General features: G+C 43.3%; 1 protein-coding gene across 2 annotated transcripts in view; it reads right to left on the bottom strand.

Moving 5' to 3' along the window:
• Positions 1-23,576, bottom strand: part of Mcc (MCC regulator of WNT signaling pathway) — a 365,744-nt gene that overhangs the window by 215,259 nt on the left and 126,909 nt on the right. Inside the window, exon 1 of one of the 2 annotated variants that reach the window (XM_057788582.1) lies at positions 4,223-4,413. The exons of the other annotated variant lie outside the window; for it this stretch is intronic. Coding sequence (XP_057644565.1) covers positions 4,223-4,279 — 57 coding nt within the window. The 5' untranslated portion in view covers positions 4,280-4,413. Of the gene's footprint in view, positions 1-4,222; positions 4,414-23,576 lie in introns of those variants that run through there. 2 annotated transcript variants of the gene reach the window in all.

Here is a 23,576-nt window from a genome sequence, read left to right as displayed (position 1 = left end):
ACATCAGTTCCAGGAAGGAAAGCAGTAGGCATCCAGAAACTCAAACATTTGTAAGACAGCTACGTATGTGCCAAACTCCACATCGAGTCTTGTTCTGTTGTTTATTGTCTAAGTCAGTACTAAGCAGTTTATTACAGTGCCATGTGATTCTTTAAAGAGAGAGATACAAAATACAGAGCATGGGGAAACGGGTGATCTTTCAAGCTGCTTGCAATACTGATGCAATTAATCTGTGGCGAAGAATAAGCACATTCATGAAATGGCTATGCACACAGGACCATCTATGCAAAGAACAACTTTCTTTCACAGAGGCGTGCCTCTTAACTGGAGTGTCAATAAAGTCACAGCAAGTAAAGGAGGAAGGCCTGCAGCATTGCCTCTGCTTGGGAGTGGACAGAACAAATAAAAAAGACTTCAGAGAAACAGGCAGAAGACAGCATCACTTGAACAGTGGGCAATCTCTGCAGCACAGGGAGGGAGGATTTCTTCCCATTCAGTGTTCAAGTAACGTGAAAAGGGCAAAGAATAAAAGTTGATTGCTTCGGAAATTTCCTGAAGAAAATAACATTTCTTCATCTCCGGAGGTTTTAAGGATTACCAGGAAATGGAAAACTTTACAAATACATCCTGATGTTTCCACATAAATAGGTAGCTGTCTACCAGACGAGCAGCCCATGCAGCACCTGTTCCTTAAGAATGAGTGAACTTGCGCATCATCTCGACACTGCTGCAACTCAAGACACGCTCTTTCCGAAATCTGACTTGGTCTACGCGTCAAGCGGAGTGACTGGCTGTGAAGTCCAGTTCGCCCCCTGACTGGCCCCACAGCGTTCTACAGAGAGAGATAAACTGCTGGTCAAAACTGACGCCAACGAGGAAGACACCCAGTGTTTCCCTTGACAAGCTTTAGCAGAATTTGACTTAATGCTATTGAAAGTGTGGCCTATTCAGTTTCCTGACCGGGAGGGGAGTGAGGCTGAACGTGAATCGTTCAATTTCTCAAGGCATTTTTAATTTGGCTGATGATGAAATCCTTCTTTAACCTCATGTTAAGAAAACAGTCTGCAGTCTTTGACAGGGACAGGGAACAGCTAAGAAAACAAATCGGGAGTTCATGCTTCTCAAATTTCCAGCCCTTTCTGTATTTATTCTTACTACTGCCTCGTCAGTTCAAACTTGATGCCAGCGTTTTGGGGTGGAAATAAAAATATACTGTGAGCCGGGCGGTGGTGGCGCACGCCTTTAATCCCAGCACTCGGGAGGCAGAGGCAGGCGGACCTCTGTGAGTTCGAGGCCAGCCTGGTCTACAAGCGCTAGTTCCAGGACAGGAACCAAAAGCTACGGAGAAACCCTGTCTCGAAAAAAAAATATATATATATATACACACACACTGTGATGTTCAGAGAAAGAGGCAATTTGTCTTCCTGTAATCAACTCACAGGGTCTCGAAATGCCATCATTCAAATTAAAGAGTTACAAAATAGACAAAAGGAACACGTTGAGGAATTTCCTGTTTTTATCTTAGCTCTTACACCTGCAAAACAACCAATGGTGAACCATTGAGCTTTAGGTCTCCCTACCTCCTGGCCCTGGTAGCCATACTCCCACAGCTGTCTGTCTCTAGTGGCATCCAGAGACCAGTCCGTCCACTGATCACCAATATAAAGCTTGCCGCTTCCACTAGGGTCTTAGCAAGCTTCATGTAGAAACTGAAGTCACTCCCTCCGGTTCAGTGTCAACATTATTGTCAAAGAGTGCCTCCCGTGGCTAAGGCTAGAAGACTCCTGTAGAGGGGTTGAGCTCACAATCAACACTGTTAAAAGACCTCTTATTGATGACACTGGGAGAATGGTGGGTCCTTTCAGGAACCTTCCTGTCTCAGAAATGCCCAGTGAACAGCAGCCATTCCACCCAGCACATGACCCCTCCAGTGACCTCCAGACAGCTTCCAGGCTCCTGGGCAATAAGGAATACTAAAAGGGACCCTGGTTGTTTTATTAGCCATGCTTCCAGGTGAAGAGGGTAACATCAACCTCCAAGGGGGAAGGGATTGTCTGGCTGGCGGTGCTTCAAAGGAAAAGCGGTGAGAGAGAGAGAGGAGAGAGACAGAGAGAGAGAGAGAGACAGAGAGAGACAGAGAGAGACTCTATACCAAAGACTCAGGGTGAGAAATACAACTAAGTATTTAGATCTGTGGATGTTATAGAAAGGATCACTATCAGAGCCATTATTCAGATCAATTGAACTGCCATTCAGGGTTCATAGGCATGAACCACGCCCCTCTTCTTGCACTACCAAGTCACTAAATAAATACAAAAGTGAAAATAATCTCCTCACTTGGCTATTGCAACTAACTATACAACCTTCAGGCAAACACAGATGGTAGAGAGAGGGGAGGACAGGATGGGGAGAGAAGAGCTAAACTATAGGATCCAGAACTGGTTCTAGAGAAAGGAAAAAACTGAATGGACATGTCTTGAGGACCAGAGCGGGAACTCTGGGGAGGAGAGGGTGTTGGCAGGGAACCTTGATGGTTTCCCTAGGGACAAGAACATGTCATGTGATCTAAAATATGATTTTTCCAGCCAATGCAAGACCACAAAGCAACCCTAATTCTCTCATTTGGTCACCAACTTTAACAAGGATTAATTGATGCAGCTAGGCCAAGAAGGCGCAGCTTTCTTCCAGCTCCTGTGTCGCACACTCTCTGCGCTCCTCTTGATATGCACTCCTTGGTGATGCTGCAGCTATTCAAATAAAACCACATCTTCAGTCTGCATTCCAGCCACCTGCACTACTCCTGGCTCTTCTTCAGGTGACAGAGTTAAAGGTGCTACCGCGGAGAGGCTGAACAAAAGAGCCCTGTCACAAACTTTCCAGGAGATAACCATTAGTGGATTTCGATTATTAAATGGTCCTAGAATAGCAACCAAATGCTTCTCGGATGGGTTAGTTAGTTATGAAGCATGACTCTGAGTTTGAGTTCAGATCTTGCCCTGAATACAAAATTGGCAAAGCTCACCTAGTTCCTCATGACTCCTCTCTCACTTCCATCTGAAAATTACCACCTCACTCAGCATCTCTCCAGCCTTGCACATTACTCGGCGGCGAGGGAGGGGTCAGCAGGGGGAGTTAGGATACCGCTCTGCTTCACACAGAGGCGTGATACAGGCCACCAACCAGGGCTATTTCTTTCCTTTGGGCCAAAGCCGGCTGGATTTCCGCCATTCAGAGCCCCTCCGCAAAAGTGGCATCCTTTCATTTTCCCTCTATTTTCTGACATCACTAACTCTTACTTCCCATTCATTCTCATTTCTGTCTTCTGGTCCCTCTTTCTCTTGTCAGTTGTACTTTTAAGCGTCACAGAGGACCTTGAGACCTGGGCCACAATATCTAGACAAGGTGTTAAGAGGGACCCAAAAGGCCCCCCTATTCCCTGGAACACCTGGTTTTTATAGGTTTCCTATCACTTTTCATATATTTCATTGGATCAGACAACCCTACAACTATTTTCCCCAAACGTGTCTTTGAGCACCTTACCGCTCACATATTTGCATACTGTTTGATGCGGATTTAATTTCAAAGCGGGTCTCAAACACTTCAGTGCAAGCCCAGGAATTGCAAATGTGGTCTCAAAGACACAGGAGTCCAGACCCAGGCAGGAAATAAAGTTCCAAGCGGCTTTGATGTGCTTCCTCTCCCCGCCTCTCCACCCCCACCCCACCCGGTGCAGGTCATTCATTTCTAGCCAGGAAGGGACCACCTTGCCTGAACCCTAGCAAACGCTGCACACGTGGGCGCCAAGTGAGAGGTTTAATAATCCGTCCTTTCCCGGTCTCCAGCACAACCATCTCCCTGGCCCCACCAAACTAGTTATTGAGGCTTTAAGCTCAACGTTCCGACTGCCGCAAGGAATGTAGCATATAATAAAGGAGGCGGGAGTGAAGGGACTGGGGTCCACACTCTCGGGAATAAAACGCCTAGGTGGCTCAGGAGAGCTGTTTCTTTTCTAAGCCACTTGGTTCAGAGCGAAATATCAGGCAGTTCAGGTCAGATCCTGAGTAGCACAAGTTAAAACAAGATCCAGAAAAAAAAAAATCCATCAATCTTTAGTTGCGTAGCTTCCAGCCTGGGATCACGAGGGGTGGGGTAGGGAAAGACTAGGGTGATGCGGGAAGCCGAGGCAAGGAAACCCGAGCTCCGGACCTCAGCAGTTCCTTACCTCACTCAGCTCGGCTGAGGAGTCGTTTCCATATTTCACTGCAACTCCAGAATTCATGCCTGCACTTTTCAGAGCCGGGCTCGTCCCCAGACCTCGGAGCCTTGGAGACTGGCTTAGGCTGGATAGCCTGGGCTTGCTCCCCGCCGGCACATTTCAGTCTAGACAGCCATTTTCACCCAGGACAGCGGCGAAGAGGATGCAGAAGCTCCGCACGGAAAGTCCCGCAGGAATCTCACCAGCGAACCATTGCTGCTGGAGGCTGGGCAAGAGGGTAACACTCGCAGCAGCTGCAGCGGCCGAGCCGGCGCCGGGACCCGCCCGCGCGCCCACCGCGGAGTCCCGGGGCGATGCCACCCTCCGCGCCTCCTCGACTCTCCTACGGTACCGCGCGGATCCCCATTACCCAGCAAGCGGGCAGCTCGCACCGGCGCCCGGCAGAGCTCGGGCACCCTCCGGGAGAAGCCCGGGCAGCGGTGCGAGGACTATCTGTGCCTCCGGTTCCCGGCAGGAAAGAGCTGGAGAGAGCCGGAGCCGAGCGGCACTTCACGCCGAAGTTTCCCCCTTGGAATCGTCTGGAGTTGTAAGTGGTTTCTGATTGAACACAGCTGTCTAGCTGCTGGCTAAGTAAGGGCTGTGAGGCGGAGGCGGGGCCAGAAGGAGAAAAGGGTGGGGGGAGGGCGCGGAGGAGAGAGCAGGCGTCCTTCCAGGTCTCTGCAATAGTAATTATAGGACCCAAGTCCAGAAGGGAGAGAAGAAACAGGAAAAGCCACCTGAGTAATCGTGCAGGAAATTGGAAAGAAAGAAAGAAAGAAAGAAAGAAAGAAAGAAAGAAAGAAAGAAAGAAAGAAAGAAAGAAAGAAAGAAAGAAAGAAAGAAAGAAAGAAAGAAAGAAAGAAAGAAAGAAAGAAAGAAAGAAAGAAAGAAAGAAAGAAAAACCTTCCTTCTTAGGAACCGCTTTCCATGATTCAGTAAGGTCAGGGCAAACGTGAGCACGGTAAGTCGGCCAGCACTGAGCGGTTTCTCACGGTACATTAAAATTTTACAAGAGTGTGGGGCGGTCATTTCCCTGATTAGTCTAAAGGCAGGCTCCCAATTTACATGACTAGAGCAGAGTGCATTCTCTGAACGTCCATAACCAAGATAAAACATGCCCAACCCTTGAAAGATTTAAAATACTCGTGCCTTCGTGTCTTCTCCAACCTCCCGATCTCCATTAAAAACACATGCCTCCACCCAGCTTGGTGGTGTTGGTCTGTAATCCCAGTGTCTAGCAGGGGCAAGAGAATTAGTAGTTCAAGGCTAGCCTGAGCTAATAGTTAGACCTAGTCATGAATGAATGAATGAATGATCTTTGCTATGTAGCCAGAGCTGGGCTGGTTATTTCTGGAGTTTGAAGGATGAATTAGAAAGGTTTAAAAAGGCTGTGATAGCCAATCAGTCTGAGTTCCTTTAGGGTGAAACTCTCAGTGTATATGGTGAATAGGCTGAGGTCTGCCTGGGGTTGGTAGCCACCCAAACTTGTAATCATAGCTCTAAAGCAGGAGGATCACGTGGTCAAAGCGTGGCTCAGCTTCACAGATGAGTTCAAGGCCAGCCTACGAAACTTAGTGAGACCCTGTTTTAGTAAAAAATAAATTAAAAGGCAGCATGGGGGCTGGTGCGATAAAGTGAATCTGAGATGCTCCGAAAACCTTTAATACAGGGGGCTGCATTATCACTTAAGAAACCTCATCAGTCTCTCCAGACAATGGGAGGAAAGTATCTCCACCTCTAGGCAGACATTTCCTGAAGCCTTCGATGAAAAAGCCATTGTATTGTTCCAATCCAAAGTCTATTTTTAAAATCTCAGATAGGATGTTTACTTTTGCCTTAAGATGGAGCAGGGGGCCATGTTTGCGTGCCCGTCTTTTTCCTCATCCCTTCCTGTGTGGTTCATCCATTTCCCTTGTTTGCTTGTTTTTGTTTGTTTGTTTTGTTTTTTTGAGACAGGGTTTCTCTGTGTAACAAAGCCCTGAGAGTGGAAGAAAACACTGCCATCCATCAGGCTATGTAGCAGTTTTATGTGAAAAACAAAACAAAACTGCGTTGTGTACAGAGATGCACTAGGCAGGAATTCTGCAGGATCCAAGCCAACCCCACCATCTTCACCAGATAAGCTGCAAGGTGGAAGAAACCAGGTGAACGAGTGAGAGAGCACAAGAGGCAGCGCACTCTAGAGCCTCCCGGATGCATAGAAGCACACCAGTCAGCTGCAGCGTGTGGACCTCCTTGGGATCTTTACTTAAACAAACCATGAAAACGATAAATGACAAAAAGGTTGACCTTTAGGTCAGTTCTGGTAGCACCCTGCTGTAATCCGATAATGTTGGAGTTTGGCACAGGAAAACCGAATGTCTACGGCCAGCTTCACACGGAGAGGTCTCAAAAATAGTAAAATTAAAATTATGATATTTACACTCAGAAACACACTTGGAATATACTTAATTGTGTTAAGAAATTATTGGGCCTGCAATGATGAAGAACGCCGGCTGCTCTTCCAGAGGACCCTGTTCAATTTCCAGCACCCATGTGGCAGCTCAAAAACATCTCTAAATTCCAGAGGATCCAGTGTCATCTTCTGGCCACCATGGGCCCCAGGCACAGAACATGTTACACAGGCATAAGATAGGCAAAACATACGTACACATAAAATATTAATAAAAAAATGGTTAATTTTAGATATTCTAATGATCTTGTGGTCACATTTTTCAGTGTTCTTTTAGAGATCTATAAGGCTGAAAATGTCTGTGATTTTTGTCTGATACAGAAGACAGAGAAATGGATGCGTTTATCGATGAAACAAGCTGGCAGAACTTAACTAATAACCATTACGGCTGAATGGCAGGTAAATAGTCCCTGTCCTGTTGTACGTCTTTGACAATCTTCCTAATACACATTCATGTCTGCTGTCTCTGCTTTCTGTGCCAAGAACGGGTTCTAGTGACCAAAAGGCAGAACAAGAAGCCAGGAAAGGCTGTTGTAGATCAGGGATGCTTTGGGGTTGGGGAAAAAAATCAATCAAGATGGTAAGAAATGGGTGAATTTAATATGTAGTGTTTAGGTGAAACTGGCCAGGCTTTGGTGAATGATTAGATACCCGTCATGAGACGGGGGTGGGGGGGTCATAGATGACTGCCCGCTTGGGGGTTGAGCCAGGGACAAGGACCAGATTTTAAGGAACCAGGGGCTCTGTCTTAGATGTATTAAATTTAAGTTTCTGGGGATGGTGAGGCAGCTCGGTGGTAGAGCATTTGCCTAGCATATGTGAGAGGGTGGGTTCAGCTCTGATAATGACAACAATTAAGTAAATAAATAAGGAAAACTGGGCTTCCTATTCGGCATATAAAGAGTTAACACAACAGTTACGACATCTGAGTCGGGTTGAGGGGAGAGTGAGGATTTAGTTATGTCCAGCAGGATTAGAGCTGATGCTAAAGGCTATGAGAAAGTAATGGGTGCAAAGACATAGTCCCGAGACTTGTCACTGAGATGCTGCCTTATTTTCAGGTTAAGCAGAGCAAGGATCCAACAAGAAGATCAAGACAGAAAATCCAGAGGGGGACATAGCGGCTGAGATGGGACCGCCCTGAATTGGACAGGAGGCTTGTAAACGAGCGGCAGCCCATGGAGAAGGCTGCTAAGAGACCAGGAGACTGATAGTGAAGTGTTGTTTGGTTTGGGGGATTACAGGTGACCTCCAGAAGAGCAGTCTTGTAAAGTGGCAGAGATAGATGGAAGCTCGGAAAAGCGAAAAGGCTGAGAACATTTGGAGGTAACTTGGAGAAGTACGCTGCCCAAGGCTCCGTGACTTAAAGCTGAGACATAGCTGGAATGCAGTACGTAATTAGCTTGGTCTGTGTTTAAAATGTCTAAGAAAACCAGTATTTGAAAACAATTTCCAGATTAAATCTCCCTCACAGAATAAACAAACAAAAATCTTTCTTTTCCCAACTGCAAACAAACCCAAGCGAAGAGAGCACACTCCTGTGCTCACTGATGGCATTCATGGGCTGCCTCACACCCGGCCCACACATTCCAATAACTTAGAGTCATTTTCCAACAACATCCCCGCCATTATCAGTGGGGAATTCCGATTAGAGGTTTGGTTCCTCGTTATGGGATGTTTTGAAATTTACCCCAGTGTCTGATGGGATCATTTGGAGACTGAATACTTATCCCCTTCATTATCAACGTCCAGAGAATCTTTCATTTACTCATTTGTACTCCAAATCGCTTTAAAGTGCATCAGATTCTTCTTCGTAGAAAAGAAAACGGATGCGTGGAGAGTGGAGATTTGGAAATCCCAGAGAGATTTTTTTTTAAAAAGGAGAGCTTTAAGTCATCGTAGGAGTACCTGCATGTACCAATGGAAAACAGAAAGATGTATTAAATGGATGTGTAAAGATAGATCTAGTAAAAATTGGAGATTATGCTGAAACTAAATGAGTTCCAAATGCCTGCCACTGTTATTTCTGGAGCCCTAAGGCTAAAACAGAATCATCCATTGCTCCTTTAGCTAGAATGCCATTATAGCAATGGCGGAAAAGGAGCACAGATAGGCAGGCAGGAGCTGGGGTGTGAATGAGTGATGGATAATTTACCCGGAATGATCAGTGCACTGGTTCTGATCCCTAGAACCATAAAGAGATAAGGACAGAGAAGTAAGCTGTGCACCTTACAAAACTAATGACAAAAGGTGACGTTAACCTGAACTTGCACCAACCTGAAATGAAGACGGAGGGTCTGAAGCAAAGGAAGCCACTTTTCCAGGCTTTGAATGTTCAGAACTAGACTGAAGTGGTGGGGGCTTCTTATTGGGATGTCCTGAGACATGAGGAATGGGCTCCTGCCTTCTCCAAGGCATCCATAATTGGTTTGCACAGCTGTCAAGAGGTCAAACTTGCCATTCTAAACAAATGCTCTGAATTTGGAATTGTCTACCATTACCCTTCCTTGTGCCTTTGTGCTATGTTTTTGTTGTTTCATTGTATTTTAAGTAAATATCTTTTTATGCAGCTACTGAACAGTTTTGTTAAGTCTTGTCATTGCCATAAAAATCATGTCTATCCGGGCGGTGGTGGCACACACCTTTAATTTCAGCACTCAGAGGCAGAGACAGGTGGATCTCTGTGCGTTCGAGGCCATCCTGGCCTACAAAACCAGTTCCAGGATAGCCAGAACTGTTACATAGAGAAACCCTGTCTCAAAAAAATAAAAACAAACATATCTAAATTAAATTTGTTGATTTCTACTAAAATCCAACTTTAAGGAGGGCAAGAGAGCTCATCTGGGAAATGTAGCTACCACCAAGACAAGCTCCTTCCTCAGGTCCGCAGTCAGGAGAAAGAACTGACTCCTGCAAGTTGTCCGCCAACTTCCACGCGTGTTTCATGGTACGAACGCGCCCCCTTGCCATATACGCACAATAAAATAAGGAAATATAATGAAATCTTAAAAAAAAACCTTCAATTACAGTTTACCAGTTTCCATAATAGGAATAATAGTTTCTGGTTTAATAATTGTAGAAATGTCCAGTTCTTCCCCTCTCGTCCAGCCATTTAGTCCTTCCATCTTCCTCTGCTTTAAGCAGCCTCTCCCCAGCACTGTTCCTATAATTTAAGGATATTCAGATTTAGGTCTAAATCACTTCATGTATCCTAGCCTAGGAATTTTTCTCCAACATATATAGCTTTGTATCATGTTATGCTGCAAGTTATATTTTAATCAGTTTTATCAAAATATAACTCATCCATAAAAAGATTACATTTTAACACATGTAATTCAAAGCATAAATGTAACTCAAAAGTACAGCACTTGCTTAAAAGTGGCCGCCCAGAGTCCTATCCCCAACACTGGAGAAGAAAATAAAAGGAAGGGAGGGCATACTGAGAAGTGGTGACATGGCTCTAGAGGTAGTGGGGCCTGGGAGAATGGAGCCAAGGAGGAGCTAGACTAAAATCTCAGGCGATAGTCAGCTTTATTCAGAGCCTTGGACAACTTATAATGTGAGAGTTAAGAGAGGTTCATGAATAAAGTTCTCATGAGTTCAAGCTGTGTACAATCACAAGGACAAGATATACGTGGCAAAAACTTGTTTTTCCATAAACGCATCTAGAGGATAGTTTAAACATGTAATTGAATACCAGCAGCAAGCAATAGGGAGTAATCTGAGGTCAATTCACTCCTATTCACTACACGTGGGACAAGAACACATTCCAAGAACGATTCCATGTTTGGGAGAAACTGGGGTCACGAGTTCTTGGGGTGTTTTCACAAGCAGTCAGAGTCTCCTCACATGGCTCCGTCTGTGGACCATGTTCCAGCAAGGAGGGAGATATGGAATGAACATATACATTTGTGTTTATGAATTTGCTCATTTGGGACATATCATGTAAAGAGAACAATATGTGCCTCCTTATATCAGGCTTCCTCCTCTCAGCATGTTTTAGAGGCTCACCCATGCTGTGTGTATCCACACTCCGTTCCTTTTTCTTGCCATAATATTCTGTGGATGTCACATTTTCTTTATCCACTTACCAGTTTATGCACATTTGAGGAACATCTACTTGCTGGCAATTCTAACAACGCTTCTGGGAATACAGGTTAGGAAGTTTTCCCGTGGATCTATGTTTTCAATTCTCTTGGGGGTGTGTGCACCTGGAAGTAGAATTACCTGGCAATGGGACAACTCTAATTCCCACCAAATGTAGGTATTTTAACTTCTTTGATATAATTGTCAATTTTTTTAAAAAAAATTATAGCCTAAGCCGGGCGGTGGTGGCGCACACCTTTAATCCCAGCACTTAGGAGGCAGAGGCAGGCGGATCTCTGTGAGTTCGAGACCAGCCTGGTCTACAAGAGCTAGTTCCAGGACAGGCTCCAAAACCACAGAGAAACCCTGTCTCAAAAAACCAAAAATAAATAAATAAATAAAAATTATAGCCTAATGGTTTTGTTTTACTTCAAAGACTGATAATATTGAACATCATGTGCTTATTGGCCATTTATGTCTTCTTTAGAAAAATCTCTAGACCTTTTTATTTTGTGATACTGGGAATAGAATCCAGGGCCTCATGCATGATTATGAATTACTTTATCAGTGAACTACATCTCCAACCCAAAATGTTTTTAAATTGAGTTGTTTTTTTATCATTCTATTTTAAGAGGCTTTTTTGTTTTTGTTGTGTTATGAAGACAAGACCTTTATCAGTTACAAAGTTTCATTTTTTCCCTCTTCCATAGGTTGTCTTTATCCTCTCTTCACAGAGATCTTTGAAGTTTATGTTTAAATATTGATGAAATGTTGTGTGGAATATTCCTTTACACTGTGTGAATATATGTCTCTGTGATTGGTTTAATAAAGAAGCAGACTGGCCAATAGCTGGACAGAAAGAGATTGGGCAGGACAGCCAGACTAGGAGGATGCTTGGATGAAGAAGGGCAGAGTCAGAGGAGTCGCCAGCCAGATGGAGAGGAAGAAAAACATGCCAGAGAGGCAAATGCCATGAGCCTTATGGCAGATATGGGTTAATTTAAGTTGTAAGACCTAGTTAGTAATAAGTCTGAGCTATTGGCTGAGCATTTATAAGTAATATTAAGTCTCCATGTCAATTATTTGGGAACTGGCAAGTAGGAAAGAAAATTTTATCTACAGTATTGTGGAACAATCTTTTTGTACACTGTGAAGAAGTGTCACTCAGATTAGCTTAATAAAAAGCTGAACAGCCAATAGGCAGGCAGGATTTGGGGAGGTAGAGAAGATGCTGAGAAGAAAAAGGGTAAAGTCGCCTGACAGACATGGAGGAAGCAGGAAAGTAGCATGAGCTATACAGAGAAAGGTAAAAAAAAGTCAAGAGGCAGAAAGTAAATTAATAGAAATGGGTTAATTTAAGTATAAGAGCTATTTAGGAACAACCCTAAAGCTAATGGCCAAGATTTCATAATTAATAAAATGTCTCCATGTGGTTATTTGGGAGCTGGCAATCAGGACAGAAAAAGTTTGACTGCAATGAAGCCCAGCTTACCTAAATGTTCTTAGTATGACAATTATTCTTGCACATTAACTTGATGGGGTTGAGAGACACCTAGATTACTAAAGTGCAGCACAGCCACTATGCCTGTCTGTGAAGGTGTTTTCAGAGAGGGTTAGATCATAAGGGTTCTGACCTAATGTTTAATCCATTGATAGCTGTGAAAGAGGAATAGGCATTTGGGGAGGAGAACTAGAGGAGGTAGACCAGTTGGGAGGAAAGAAGTCACCGGGTAAAACCCTTTGAAAACTGTATCTTGCCTCAGTTTCCTTTTTTCTTTTCTCTTCTCACTTCTCTCCCTGCTTCCTGTACACTATGTAGTGATCAGCCTCCTCCTTTTCCTGCACAGACTTCTGCTGTTGTAGTCTTTTGCCTTCCCATGGACCCAGAGTCAGCAGAGCCAAAGACATGGACTGGGATCTCTAAAACCATGGAGCCAAGTAAGTCCTTTCTTCTATAGCCTTTTCTGCCAGATACTTTGTCACAGGTAAAAGAAAGGTGACTGACATAGTAACTTATGCTTTTGTTTAACAGTTAATAAACTATTGCCTAATGTAAGATCATGTTGTCTTATTTTTCCTCTTAATAATCTTATACTGTTAGCTCTTACATTGAGAATAGAATCCATGTTGAATTACATTTTGTATAATGTAAGGGCTCCAATTTAGTGTGTGTGGGTGTGTGTGGGTGTGGGTGGGTGTGTGGGTGTGGGTGTGCGCGCATGCACTCAGTGCTGGGGCTCAAACTCAGCACCTTGTGCATGGTAGCCTTGCTCTATCATTGAGATTTAGTCTCAGCTCCCAAACTACTTCTTTTTTTTTTTTTTTTTTGATATCCAGTTATTCTAGCACTATTTTTTGAAAAGATTATCCTTTTCTCACACTAAATTGTTTTGGCACCCCTGTCAAAACCAATTGACCATAAGTGGTCAATTTTTATTTATAGAAACTCAAATCTATTCCATATGTCTGTATGTCTGTCTTTGTGCCAGTACTTCATGATCTTAATTATTCTCGAGTATTTTTGTTGTTGCTTTCTGTTTTCAACCAAGGCCAGCTGGACTGGGACTGAAAAAGCATGGGATAAAACCGGACTCTCTGAACATGGCAGACAATGAGGGCTGATGAGAAGCCAAGGACAATGGCACTGGGTTTTGATCCTACTTCATGTTCTGGCTTTGTGGGAGCCTGGCCAGTTTGGATGCTCACCTTCCTAGACCTGGATGGAGGGGGGAGGATCTTGGACTTTCCACAGGGCAGGGAACCCTGACTGCTCTTCGGACTGGAGAGGGATGGGGAGGGGAATGGGGGGAGGGAGAGAGGAGTGGGAGGAGGGGGAGGGAGATGGGAGTCTGGGAGGAGGCGGAATTTTTTTTTTTTTCAATAAAAAAAAAGAAGAAAAAACCCTAAACAGAAAAGTGTTAGCCGACTTTGTTGGGTTTCAAGGTTGTCTTGGCTCTTCTAAGCCTCTTGTGTTTCAACAGGAATTTTGGAACCAGCATACTGGCATCTAAAGAAGCCAGAAGTAGTACACTGAATCGTTATAGCAATTTAGAGACATTGACATCTTAATAAGCCTGCGATCCACATATGGGGACTGTCTTCTCATTCACTTAGCTTGTTGATTTCACGAAACTGTTTTCAGTGTATAAATTTTACACTTCTCTCATTAAATGTATTACTAAATATCTTATTCTTTTTGTTGTTTTTTGTTTGCCTTTTTTGTTTGTCTTTTGAGATAAGGTTTCTCTGAGTAGCTGTGGCTGTCCTGGAACTCATTCTGTAGATCACACTGGCCTCAATCTCAGAGATCCACCTGCCTCTGCCTACCAAGTATTGAGATTAAAGGTTGGGATTAAAACTGCCTGTTTTTTCTTTAAAATTTTAATCTAGTGTAAATGGACTTGATTTAATTTAATTTTTCAGATAATTTATTGCCAGCATTTAAAAATGAACTGATTGCTAGCATATTAATTTTATGTCCTGAAATCTTGTCTGGCTTAACATATCTTGTGTTGAGTAGACTACGTAGAATTTTCTACATGCGGGAGGATTTATCTTCTGCATAAAGAGATGTAATTTTACTTCTTTACACATATGTCTTCTATTTCCTTTTCTTATCTACTTGTTCTGACTAGCAACACAAATATAATGAAGTGAACATAGGACACTTGCTTGCCTTGTTGTTAATCTTCATGGAAAACCTTCATTTATGCTCTTTATCCTCAAATCAGTTTCATTTCTCACTACTTCAGTGTAAAACTTCTTCCCAGCCCCTAGTTCCCTATTATTCTTACAGCTCTCAAGCTCATTGCCACACTTTTTCCCTTGCTCCCTCTCCTGATTGGAGTTTTAGCCATTTGCTTCTCTTAAGACTTACTTCCTAACTCCTGTCCTGACTTTGGTCCTTATCATCTCTGAATCATCACTTCTGGCCTTATCAGCTCCCTTCACAGGTGTCAATTAAGGCTCCATGAAGTGAAGGAACAAAGCAGAAAGCAGAGCTGGTATGGCTGTGCCAGGATTAGAAAATGGAAAGCATTGTTACCCAGTTAGTATATAGCTGCAGTCTCACTTTGACAATGCTCTCCCCTAAAATGGAAAGTATTGTTACCCAGTTAGTATATAGCTGCAGTCTCACTTTGACAATGCTTTCCCCTATGAGAGCTAGTGCCAAGAGAGGCGCCAAAGCTACAGAGAAACCCTGTCTCGAAAAACCAAAAACCAAAAGCAACAACAACAAAAACACCAAAGATAATGGTCTCCCCTGCCCATTTTGCTCAATCCCATCCCTAGAAACCTCCAGACTTTTCTGGAGTTAAACAGCCATAGGACTAACATTTTCTATAACTGAGGTCTGAAGAATGTTCCTCTATATACAGTTGGTCCCACTGTCAAATATTGAGGATATTAGTCCTGACCCAAAAAAAGGCCATTTCTTCTTTCTTTCTTTCTTTCTTTCTTTCTTTCTTTCTTTCTTTCTTTCTTTCTTTCTTTTCTTTCTTTCTTTTCTTTTTTCTTCCTTCCTTCCCCCCTCCCTCCCTCCCTCCCCTCTGTCTCTCTCTGTCTCTCTCTCTGTCTCTCTCTCTCTTTCTCTCTGTCTCTTTTTGAGACAGAGTTTTTCTATGTAGCCCTGGCTGTTCTGGAACTTCGTTTGTAGACCAGGTGGGCCTCAAACTCAAAAGCCTGCTTGCCTCTGCCCCCCAGAGTACTAGGATTAAAGGAGTGTGCCACAATGCCCAGCCCCTATTTTTCTTAAATTAAGGCAGAATTAAAGAATAAATTTCTTTATCAAAAATAGTGGAGAACATATTCTAATTTAGCTATATGATATTCTCCTAGAACTTCCTAATGGTATTTGTATTAGCATCTTTCAGCTTCTTTATAGTTCTCCGGACATACAACTCATTAACTGCCATGTTCTAGGAGATGCCTTTTGTCTCCTTTCTTCTTCCCTCTCTCCTTTTCTTCATTCTTCCCTCCCTTCTGCCCCATGTAGTGATATTTGGTTTGTGTTTTAACAAACAAAGCTTGCTTGAAGATCAGAGTGCAGAGCTAAGCCACTAGAGGCCAGGCAGTGGTGGATCACACCTTTAATCCCAGTATTTGGGATTCTCATGTCTTTAATCCCAGAACTATGGAGGTGGAGACAGGAAGGGATATGGCTGGGCAGAGAGAGGAACATAAAGTTGGAGGAGACAGGAGCTTGGATACAGTCTGGTTTGGTGGAGACAGTTGCAGCCCGAGGAGGCAGTGTGAGGAAAGGAACTGTGGTCTGAGCATTGGTAGAGGTAAAAGGTCTCTCTAGTGGCTGACTGCTTCTCTGATCTCTCAGCTTTTACTACCTAATATTTGACTCTGGATATTTATTATTAAGAACAATTAGAATTCGTGTTACAGATCCCTTTTCTTCATTTGTTCTTTTCTTCCTGCCTGTTATGTTTTATATTCTTATTGACTTTTAGACACTCATGATCTAGAAATTAGCAATGTTCTAAAATATTTAGCTTATTTCCTCAATTAAGAGAAAAAGAACTCTTTAGAAACACCACCAGTCTCCTTTCAGTCCTCCTAGATGGAGGTGTGCATAATGGAGTTCCCTCAAAAGCTCATGGGGGAACTTAATCCCCTATGCAACAGTATTAAACAGGATGGCTTCGGGAGAGCTCTGCTTTCACAACGGAGATTATTTCCTATACGTGAGGGCTTGAAATTAAAGGGGAACTCTCTGTTCGTGTGCTTTTCCATTATGTGGATACAGCACTCCTCCTCTTCAGAGGACGTGGTAACATGGTGGTCTTCACCAGGCACCAGTCCTACTGGCACCTTGGTCTTGTACTTCCGAGTCTTCAGAACTCTGAAAAGTAAATGTCTGTTCTTTAAGAGTTTCCCCATCTGTGGCGTTCTGTGGCAGCAGTGCAAACATCTAAAGACATCACCTTCAGCACAGGGGAAGGTTCGCAGGGATTTGTGTGCAGGTTAGATTTCTATTGCTGTGAAAGATGCAGAGGAAGAATCCAAAGGAGGGGAGACTTGCTTTGGTTCTTGGTCTCCATGGTTTAGTACAAGTATAGTGACTCCAGATATCGGGCTCATGGTCAGTAAGAAAACCATGGCAACATACAGCATGGCAGGGACTGCTCATACCATTGCAACCAAGAGGCTGAGAGAAAGGAAGAGTGAGTCCCCTGGCCAGTTACTCCATTCAAAGGCATGCTCCCAGTGACTGATGTCCTCCAACCAGGACACACACACACACACACACACACACACACACACACTCATGTGCATACTCCTATAACTTCACAATCATGCTGTCAGTCAATGGATCAATCTAGGACTTCATAGTTGGCTCATTTTTCAATAACTGGATATACCCTATAGGGACTAAATCTCCAGCACATGAGTGTTAGTGATGGTGGTAGGGCCTTATAATAGACTTTGTCTAATGGTGTGGGAGGTCCTTCTATGTGTTGTCTTTATTGGTTAATGAATAAAGAAACTGCCTTGGCCTGTTGATAGGACAGAACTTAGATAGGCAGGGAATGCTGGGAGGAGGAAGGTGGAGTCAGAGAGACGCCATGGAGCTGCCAGAATCAGACATGCCAAAACTTTGCCAGTAAGCCACTGCCACATGGCATTACACAGATTAATAGAAATGGGTTAAATTAATATAAGAGTTAGCCAATAAGAAGGTAGAGTCAATGGGTCAAGCAGTGACTTAATTAAGACAGTTACTATGTGATTATTTCAGGGCTGAGTAGCCGAGAATGAACAAGCGGCCCCCTCCTGCAACAGTTCAAACTTTTGAAAATTTTATTTTTTATTTTATTCCCTTTGCTTATTTTTCCTCTCTTCCAAAACATTAAATGTTGTCCCCTTACTCAAACAGCTCATTTGATATTATTTTTCACATTACCAGCATGGATGGTGGTAGGGTATTCTGGTTTGGATCTTACGTGTACCCTACAGGCTCACATCATGATTGCCTCTTCCCTGGCTGGTGGCACTGTTTGGGGAGTGTGTGGAACCTTTAGGAAGTACAGGCTAGCTAGAAGAAACCACTTGGTCAGGGCACTGAAGATTACAGCCAACCCCTGGGGCTTGTTCCTTTCTGCTTCCTGCTCTGCTGTGATGCAGCCTCTGCCTCATGCTCCTGCTACTGTGACCTGAGCTGCTGTACACAGGCTCAGCCCCATTAGCCACAATAACTCCATCACTTTTTTAAAAAGGTATTTTTGTCATGACACAAAAGTGATTGGTGCAGGAGCAGAGCTGTATCATGTGGGAATAAAACCTAATCCTAACTCACAAACAGGTATTACTTGGAGGATTTGGGAAATTTAAGAAGTCAGAAAAGGAAACATTCAAACAAATAAGAAATGACAATTCTGAACTACCTTCCTAATAAAGAAGCTTCTTTGAAATTGGCCATTTCTTTTAGATGATTGAGACAACAGTATCAAATTTATGTTATTTTACAACTTTTTCTTCTTCTCTCTTTTTTTTTCAAGGCAGGGTTTCTCTGTGTAACAGCCCTGGTTGCTGTGGGATAATACTCTTGTACACTGTAAAGATTTGTCACTTGTATCAGTTTAATAAAATGCTGATTCGCCAATAGACAGGCAGGGGGGATAGGCAGGGCAGCCAGACTAGGAGAATTCTGGGAAGAGGAAAGGCAGAGACAGAGTTGTCAGACAGACACAGAGGAAGCAAGATGAGAGTACCGTACTGAGAAGAGGTATCAAGCCATATGGCTAAACATAGATAAGAATTATGTGTTAATTTAAGTTGTAAGAGTTAGTTAATAATAAGCCTGAGCTAATAGGTCAAACAGTTTAGAATTAATATAAACCTCTGTATGTTTCTATGGGACTGAACGGCTATGGGACCAGGTGGGACAGAAACTTCCATCCACACCTGGCTGTCCTGGAACTCACTCTGTAGACCAGGCTGGCCTCAAACTCACAGAGATCCACCTGCCTCTGCCTCCTGAGTGCTGGGATTAAAGGCATGCTCCACCACTACCTGGCTAAATTAATGTTATTTTATATTTTATCCTTATTTGTCCAGGAAATAGTTATTACTCACTATATGTCAAGTGTCTTTGTTGGGTAAAAGTGACAACTGGGGCAGAAAGCCAACCAATCACTGAGTACCCTGACTCTGAACCCAGAGCCAGTGAAAGAAACATACCCTGTATTTGAGACTTGGCCCAGGGAGAGAAACATCTTTATTCCTGAACCCAGGACTAAAGACATGTGTCTTGGCTCTGAAACTAGTGTCAAAGAAACACACTTTGTTCCTAGAATCAGAGCCAGTGAAAGAAATATGCTTTGGTCCTAAGAATAGAGTCAAAAAGCTAAAAAGGACCAGTGAAAGAAACAGTTTGGCCATGAAGTCAGAGCCATCTCTGCCCCTGACTGGCTAAACTGACCAATCCCTGAGCAGGAAAAATTTACCAATCCCCCTTCTTGCTGTTGAAAGTCTTACAGCCAGTGGTTACCTGCCCACTGGGGTGTGGCCTCTTATACTATGTATGTCGATATAGAGCATGCATCCGGCTTCTTTTCCTGCTACAGGATTCAGTTTCTGATCTCCGTTTCAGCAGAGGATTGTGATTTGTGAGTCTACCCCTAAATAAATAACTGTCTATTTCTCAATTCTGAGCTAGTGTGGGATTTCTTTTAAGCATTCTTCTACACCTTCTCCCTGGGAAAACTCCACCCCTAAGAGGCCTTATATAAGCCCCTCCAGAGCTGTCCTATTGCAGCTCTACCCTCCAGAGCTGTCCTATTGTGGCTCTAAGTATATCGTGGCTTTCTGATAAGTCAGGATATCCCAGCACCACTACTGTACCGCATTCCCCTACAGTCTTCCTGGGTACTAGATATATAATAGCAATTTCAAAGAGATATACCATCATAGCCTTCAAGTGAATTTGCAGTCTAATAATATACAAGGATGGCCCTGATCTCCATTCCCTGTAAAGATTTTTTTGCTTAGCACACAGACTATACCTAACTTCAGTGCATAATGTAAGTATGGTTTGCCTCCTCCAAGAGCTTCCCATGTTTCTCCTTACACACTACCTCTGCCATTAGAATATGCCTGATCTGATCTTCTGAAGCATGAAGCTTGTGTTGCAGTTGCTCCACTCTCCCTATTAGACCAACTCAGCCATCAGCCAGTTTATCCTCAGGTGTATGAGTGCATCCACCCATGAGAGCCAAGAATAATAGTTGCCTTGATAGCCTATAGTTGACTCCAGATAGGTCAGCAGCAAGCACCTACTATTGAATGTCACTCAGGCTTGTATCGGTGTTTTATCACGTAATATTATTATAGCAAGAGATGACTGACACATAACTTAATCATAAAAATAAACATTAGACGACAATGACAGTGTGACCTCCCATGATTAGCAGTAGAGAAATAAGATCATGAAGCACAGAGTTAACCTAGCTGGGTAGAGAAGGAAAGACAGGAACACACCTTTAAGAAAGAGGCTTATAGGCCTGGAGAGATGGCCCATGCTGGACTCATATCCATCTGTAATTCCAGTCTCAGAGGATCTGACACTTTCTTCTGGTTTCTGTGGCCATGCATACAGTGTGGGGGTTGGGGAGGTGTGGGATGATCGACAATAAATAAATAAGCAGGAAGCCTCATAGACCATGTGAAGGATCTGAGACTTGATCGGAAGAACTGTGCAAAATGCTGGTTTCACATGGGTCATAACCATGGTTCCTCTCACAAAGAGAGCTAACAGAAGGCAAGAAGGGGAAGACAAGGTAGGACGAGAATTATAGGGGAGAATATGCTCAAAGCACACTATATACTTTCATGAAAACATCCTTTATGGAACCCTATACCATGTACAATGAAAGCATGATTATTTTCTTGTAAGGTGCACAGGGAATTTCTCATTAGATAACTTGACAATTTTCCATAATATTCACAGCCTCCCAAACAAGGTTATCCACCCATTTATTCAATAAACATTCATTGAGAGGATCCAGATTAGAATAAGTAAATGGTTGAGCAATTAGATGAGACTGGGATGAGCCATCTGGTAGACCCTGGAGAGAAGCAAAGACAGTACTCCCATTCTTGACCTGCTCGCAACCTAGGAGGGGTTTACTCCTATCACTTAACACAGAAAATAGAGACCTCATTTTTAACCCAGACAGATGCAAATAACTAAGAAAGAAACAAGACAACTCATCCAATCAATAAGTAGGCTAATGAGATGAAAAGACAATTCTCAAAAGCTGAAGCACATATGGCCGAAAAACATATGTGGAAATAGTCAACTTTACTAGTTATCATCAAAATGTAAATAGAACCACACTAAGATTCCATCCCACCCCGATCAGAATGTCAGTCATTAACAAATAAGTAGCAGCCGAGAGTGGTATGGGTCTCTCTGAGTTTGAGGCCAGCCTGATCTGCATAATGAGTTCTAAGACAACTAAGGCTACATAGAGAGACCCTGTCTCAAAACAAAACGAGACCAAATAGCAGTGAGTGTTGGCAAGGATGTGGACAAAAAGGGCTATAACCATGTCTAGACAGAATGAGAAACAGGAGGGACGAAGCTCTACAAGAGCAGTTCTTAGCCTATGTATCCAGACCCCTTGGGCATTGCACGGAAGATGTCCAGCATATCATTATAACTCTTTTTGTTGTTGTTGTTGTTCTTGATGTTGTTGTTTGAGACAGGGTTTCTCTGTGTAACAGTCCTAGATGTCCTGGAACTAACTCTTATAGACCAGGCTGGTCTCGAACTCACAGAAATCCGCCTGCCTCTGCCTCCCAAGTGCTAGGATTAAAGGCGTGTGCCACCACCACTCAACTACATCATATTTCTTAACAGTAGCAAAATTGCAATTATTAGGTAGCAAAGAAATAATTTTCTGGCTGGGAGTTACCACAACACAAAGAACTGTATTAATGGGTTGAAGAACTAGGAAGGTTGAGAACCATTGCTCTAAAAGAAAAAATACATCTATCATATGATCCAGCTATATCACTCCTAGGTTTTTATGCAAAGGCCTCCAAGTATCCAAGAGACACTTGTCGAGCAAAGCTCATTGCACCACTATACATCATGGCTAAGTTACGGGGACCCAAACTTTGGTCATCAACAGAAAGATGGATAAAGAAGATGTAAAACAACTGAACAGATTTACACCTTGGTGTCATAGCAAAGGCTATGGCTTTAGGTTAAAACGTGTTTTGAGGGAAAAAATTTAGTCCAGGATACAAAAGAGACAAAGGTGAATGAGCAAGATATAAGAGCAGATAGGCTTGACCATCCCAGCGTCTCAATGGAACATTCTGGAAAACCAGAGAGTGGAGGGTCCAAGTTGCTTGATAGAACATTCATCCTGAATGGATATATAAGTTCATTCATGTGACTTCTCTGGCCCCCATCTCTGGGACTGGAGAGCTCACCTGGGAGTTGCTTTGCTCAGATAAACCTGTTCTTTAGGAGGCTGGAGAGATGGCTCAGAGGTTAAGAGCATTGCCTGCTCTACCAAAGGTCCTGAGTTCAATTCCCAGCAACCACATGGTGGGTCACAACCATCTGTAATGGGGTCTGGTGCCCTCTTCTGGCCTGCAGGCATACACACAGAAAGAATATTGTACACATAATAAATAAATAAATATTAAAAAAAAAAAACCTGTCCTTTGGCTTTTTCAATTCAGCTTCATGGGGCTTACTGAGTCGGTGGACAAACCTATTATTGTGTTATAGAAAATTTATTAAGAACAAAGAGGAACAGGAAGCAGGAGAAGGAAGATGGGGAGGAGGGAATTATGGGAGAGCCTATGCTTAAAGCACATTATATACTTGCATGAAAATGTGGTTATGGAACCCAATACTGTGCACAATGAAAATATATTAATGAAAGCATTTTTTCATTTTGTTGTTTTTTTTTTTTTTTTTTTTTCAAGGCAGGCTCCCACAATGTAGCCTTGGCAGTCCTGGAACTCCCTAAGTAGACTAGGCTGGCTTTGAAGTCACAGAGATCTACCTGCCTATGCCTCCTCAGTGGAATGCTGGGTGTGGGGATCAAAAGCACGCACCATTGTGTTCAACTAAAGGTTTTGTTTGTTTTGTTTTGAGATAGGGTTTCTTTGTGTAACAGCCCTGGCTGCCCTGAAACTTGCTCTGAAGACCAGGCTGACCTCAAACTCACAGACATCCAACCGCCTCTGCCTCCTGAGTCCTCAGATTAAAGGCATGCACTACCACCACCCAGCTCACAAACAACACACACAAACAGAAAGGAGAAGAGGAGCTGCAGTGGGGCTTGTATCTCGCCACCTTTGGCTACACCAGATCAGACCCTCTGAGAAGTCAGCCTGGACTATGATTGGTCACAGTGTTATCTAGGAGTTTCACTCATCTTTCCTGAATTCCGATTGTGCTGGTTGGTTTTTGTCAACTTGACATAAATGTAGACATATATAGAAGAGGGAATTGCAGTCAAGAAATTGGCCTGTAGCAGGTCTGTGGAGCATTTTTTTTGATTAATGATTGATGAGGGACGACCCAGTTCATTGTGGCTGGTGCCACTCTGGGCAGGTGGTTCTGGTTATATAAGAAAGAAGGCTGAGCAAGGGCCATGAGAACAAGCCAGTAAGTAGTGTTCCTCCATAGCTTCTGCTTCCAGGTTCCTGCCTCGAATTCTTGCCCCGACTTTCCATCATAATGGATTGTAAGCCATAAGATAATATAAACCCTTTCCTCCTCAAGTTGCTTTTGGTCATGGT

Source organism: Chionomys nivalis, chromosome 14 (assembly GCF_950005125.1).
Source record: "Chionomys nivalis chromosome 14, mChiNiv1.1, whole genome shotgun sequence".
Taxonomy (NCBI): Eukaryota; Metazoa; Chordata; class Mammalia; order Rodentia; family Cricetidae; genus Chionomys; species Chionomys nivalis.
This window is presented reverse-complemented; position numbering and strand designations above follow the sequence as displayed.